Source organism: Dendroctonus ponderosae, unplaced genomic scaffold (assembly GCF_020466585.1).
Source record: "Dendroctonus ponderosae isolate FM_Combo_2020 unplaced genomic scaffold, Dpon_F_20191213v2 Dpon_F_20191213_9, whole genome shotgun sequence".
In the NCBI taxonomy this organism is placed as follows: domain Eukaryota; kingdom Metazoa; phylum Arthropoda; class Insecta; order Coleoptera; family Curculionidae; genus Dendroctonus; species Dendroctonus ponderosae.
The window spans coordinates 5,788,497-5,792,166 of record NW_026019116.1 but is presented as its reverse complement, the minus strand read 5'-3'; the positions used below and the strand labels follow the sequence as shown (position 1 = coordinate 5,792,166).

Genomic DNA, 3,670 nt, shown 5'->3' with positions numbered 1-3,670 from the left:
TTTGTACAAAAAAGTCATTTTTGCTACTGTTTATGTTTGATTGAAGGAAAACCAGCTGCCTTGGAAGACAAAACTAATCCAGATGTGTTGCCAACGGAAATTTAGGAAACATTTGTAGTTTCTAACCAGGTCAATCTGCCTGCCTACCCCCTATTTAAAAGGTTTTTAAAAAGAGCTGGAATGAAGCCAGATGTTGGTTGTTATAACATTAAAAGGCATAATGTTTTTAAGCTGCTGTTTTTAGGTCCGAGCTGAAGTTGTTTCTGCATGGTGCACAAGAATTTGATGGTGTTTCACAATTTATTGAAGAAATTTGAGCAAAGCAGATTTATGGAAGCTGTGTTAGTGAGTCAGTTCAAACTGATGTACCTAACTGAAGAATATTCAAGTCGTGTTTTTCAGAATTTAGATTTTTCTAGAGAGAATTCAATAATGTACACCTTGCAAGCAAAAGTTCAAGTGATGGATGTAAATGAGAATTATGTTAAAAATAAATGCTTTATCCCTAACGTGTGTAGCTGATATCTCTTGAACCGTGCCAGACTCAGCATACTTGTAAACTTGCAAATCTTTATAAGCCTTGAGCCAATGTAAAAACTATGGCTTTAAATTAAGTAATTCACCAAATACGCCGTGATGTTGGGGAACTTATAAATATCACGCCGTAATGACCAAGGGGATCAAGCAAGGGTCAAAAACTTCAGTTTGTTTATCGTATCTCCACTAAGCGTTGAATAGTATGCACTTCAAGACATTCGTTCTAAATAAAAATATTCTCTTTCCTCAGCCTGATAACCACCCCTGTTTATAAATATAAGTATTATCAAAAATGTAATATTCAAGCTCTTTTTCACTTGATCCGCTTATTACTGCGGCTTCTAGAATTTTCTTCATTATAACAATTAAGCGTAAATGATCAACAGCAACCAAAATCCAATTGACAAGGTAAAAAATACAAATACACCAACGTAAAATGATTAATAATAAATTGTGTAAGATTAGGTTTAATACTGAAAGCAGTGAACTAGGCATTCCAATAACTATCATTTCGTTACAGAAATAACGCAAATGCAGTATTAAAATAAGGAATAACATTAGTATTGCATGACAGTATTTAGTATGTCCAATAACTCTCTATTGCCTTTTTTAATGTCAGCGGCATAGAGAAAGTAAAATATTACTTATTTATTATTTTACTTACTCTATGGTCAGCGGTAATCGGGAACGCAGTTGGTTAGTTTGATTCTTCAAGGCGTAGGCACTCTTGCCACAGCGGAGCTTTTGTATCAGCCCAGCAAAGATTTAACAACCACAGAAGACCCACCGGTACTCACTGAAACTCGTCGGTTGGGCAACCTCGCGCTATTAACTGGCGGATTTGACAACTATACAGCGTTGTCACTTTTTACCCACTGTTTTCTTTTCTCGCAATCCCCAATAGTCCTCACTTTTTTTTTGGTTTCTAGACTTGAAAAACTTCTACTCCAACAGCATACTGCCTCGCTAGCAGTGACTGAATTAATCGGCGAGCTATCGGAATTTGAGCTTAAGAAAGAACTAGAGTCATCGGGCGCACGCTGTATACTTTTCCCAAATACCGGCAACGTTGCTAGAGCGCAAACCGCACAAATGCGAGGTTAATTTGACATAACCCCAAACTTGCAACAAACGGCGTGCTTTGCTCTGGTGTTTTCAGCTTAACAGCACTCTTGTCTTGTTATTTACCGAAAATGGAGAATCCCGGTAGGTTTTCAGCCAATAAACGCAGAGAACGCGAAAAATTAACCAGTCTTTCCACAGGGTCGGAGAAAAAGCGCAAGAAAATCAAGGAAGAGAAGCTTGTTGCTCTGCAAAAAGAAGCCAGCTTTCAGCTGGAGAGTTCGGACAAAACGGCCAAGCTCGATACCTCTCAATGGCCCCTATTGCTCAAGGTAACGAACGATAACCCAGCGCTGGCAAAGCTAATGAGGAATTTTCCGTAGAATTTCGACCGGATGAATGTGCGAACCAACCATTATACGCCTATTCCATGCGGGGCCAGCCCCCTGAAACGTGAGTTGTCTGAGTACATCAAATCGGGGTATATTAACCTGGACAAGCCGAGCAACCCCAGTTCACACGAGGTGGTGGCTTGGATCAAACGCATCCTCAGGGTGGAGAAAACTGGACATTCGGGCACTTTGGATCCCAAAACCACTGGTGAGCACTTAACCTGACTTCGCCGATTAGTTGATTTAACAAATGTTTTTAATCTTATTTAGGCTGCCTGATTGTCTGCATTGAGCGGGCGACCCGACTGGTCAAATCGCAGCAAGCCGCAGGTAAAGAGTACGTGACGGTCTTCAAGCTGCATGCCCCCATTGAAGGGGGCGCGTTGAAAGTGAAGCAAGGCTTGGAGAAGTTAAAAGGGGCGCTGTTCCAGCGCCCCCCTTTAATTTCAGCCGTCAAGCGACAGCTGCGAGTGCGAAGTGTCTACGAGAGTTCGCTCTGTGATTTTGACGAAACTAGAAACCTTGGTGAGTCTTAGACGCCTCCTAAATAGGGCGATTGTCTATAGATCTAAAATTCTCACTGAATTCCAGGAGTGTTTTGGGTCAAATGCGAAGCTGGATCCTACATTAGGACCATGTGTGTGCACTTGGGACTGGTGCTAGGAACTGGTAAGTGCGTCTAACAGTCATAAACCGCCCAGTACTCAAGCAGCGCTTTTTAGGCGGACAAATGTTGGAACTGCGACGGGTTCGATCGGGAATTATGGGCGAGATGGACGACACTTCTACACTACACGACGTTTTGGACGCGCAATGGCTGTACGACAACCACAAGGACGAAAGCTACTTAAGAAGGGTGATCAAACCGTTGGAAGGGCTGCTGGTCAAGCACAAGCGAATAATCATGAAGGACAGCTCGGTAAGTGTGACTTCACTGCCTCCAGGACTGGTCCTAAAGGTGATTTTTTAGGTGAACGCAGTTTGCTTCGGGGCCAAAATCCTGCTACCGGGCATTCTCAGATACGACGACAACATCGAGATGAATGAGGAAATCGTGATTGTCACCACTAAAGGAGAGGCGATCGCTTTGGGCATTGCCCTCATGACAACGGGTACGATCGCTTCCTGTGATCATGGAGTGGTGGCGAAGATCAAGCGGGTGATAATGGAGCGCGACACGTACCCCCGTAAGTGGGGCCTCGGCCCGCGGTCCAGCCAGAAAAAAATCCTGGTTTCCCAAGGAAAACTCGATAAATACGGTCGCCCCAACGAAAACACCCCCAGCGAATGGATCAATACCTACGTGGACCTGTAAGTTGAACCTATATAAAATAAATAAATGCACAGCAAATTGGCTAAGTGCTGAATTTTGTTTCAGTAAAAAGGAAATCAAGAAAGAGATCGACGAAAGCCAGACAGTACCCATTGAAGAAGAGTCTAAGAAAGTAAGTGTATAAACCGCGCCCATTCCATATGGAGGGCTAATGGATGTTTTTTTCTAATTAGCGCAAGCTGAGCACTAGCACCGACGTTTCAATGGACGTCCCCGCGAAGGAGAAGCACAAGAAGAAAAAGCATCGGTTGGAGTCCGAGGCCGACACAGAGGTGCGTGTTTGCCATATCAAGCCTGACTTTAATTAATCTAATTCTAGGCAACTCCAAATCAAAATTAATTCCTG

General features: G+C 43.0%; 1 protein-coding gene and 1 long non-coding RNA gene across 2 annotated transcripts in view; both read left to right on the top strand.

The window, feature by feature from the left end:
- The first annotated feature begins 6 nt into the window (after window positions 1–6).
- Window positions 7–509, top strand: LOC125505641. Its single transcript, XR_007282310.1, has 2 exons — window positions 7–192; window positions 245–509. It is a non-coding gene; the product is annotated as an uncharacterized LOC125505641 (long non-coding RNA).
- A 1,123-nt stretch (window positions 510–1,632) lies between these two features.
- LOC109542273 (H/ACA ribonucleoprotein complex subunit 4) overlaps window positions 1,633–3,670 on the top strand; it is a 2,633-nt gene continuing 595 nt past the window's right edge. Inside the window, exons 1-9 of the mRNA XM_019911426.2 lie at window positions 1,633–1,743; window positions 1,801–1,931; window positions 1,983–2,199; window positions 2,262–2,516; window positions 2,583–2,660; window positions 2,714–2,910; window positions 2,962–3,302; window positions 3,370–3,436; window positions 3,498–3,596. Of these exons, the coding sequence (XP_019766985.2) occupies window positions 1,731–1,743; window positions 1,801–1,931; window positions 1,983–2,199; window positions 2,262–2,516; window positions 2,583–2,660; window positions 2,714–2,910; window positions 2,962–3,302; window positions 3,370–3,436; window positions 3,498–3,596 (1,398 nt within the window). The 5' untranslated portion in view covers window positions 1,633–1,730. The remainder of the gene's footprint in view (window positions 1,744–1,800; window positions 1,932–1,982; window positions 2,200–2,261; window positions 2,517–2,582; window positions 2,661–2,713; window positions 2,911–2,961; window positions 3,303–3,369; window positions 3,437–3,497; window positions 3,597–3,670) is intronic.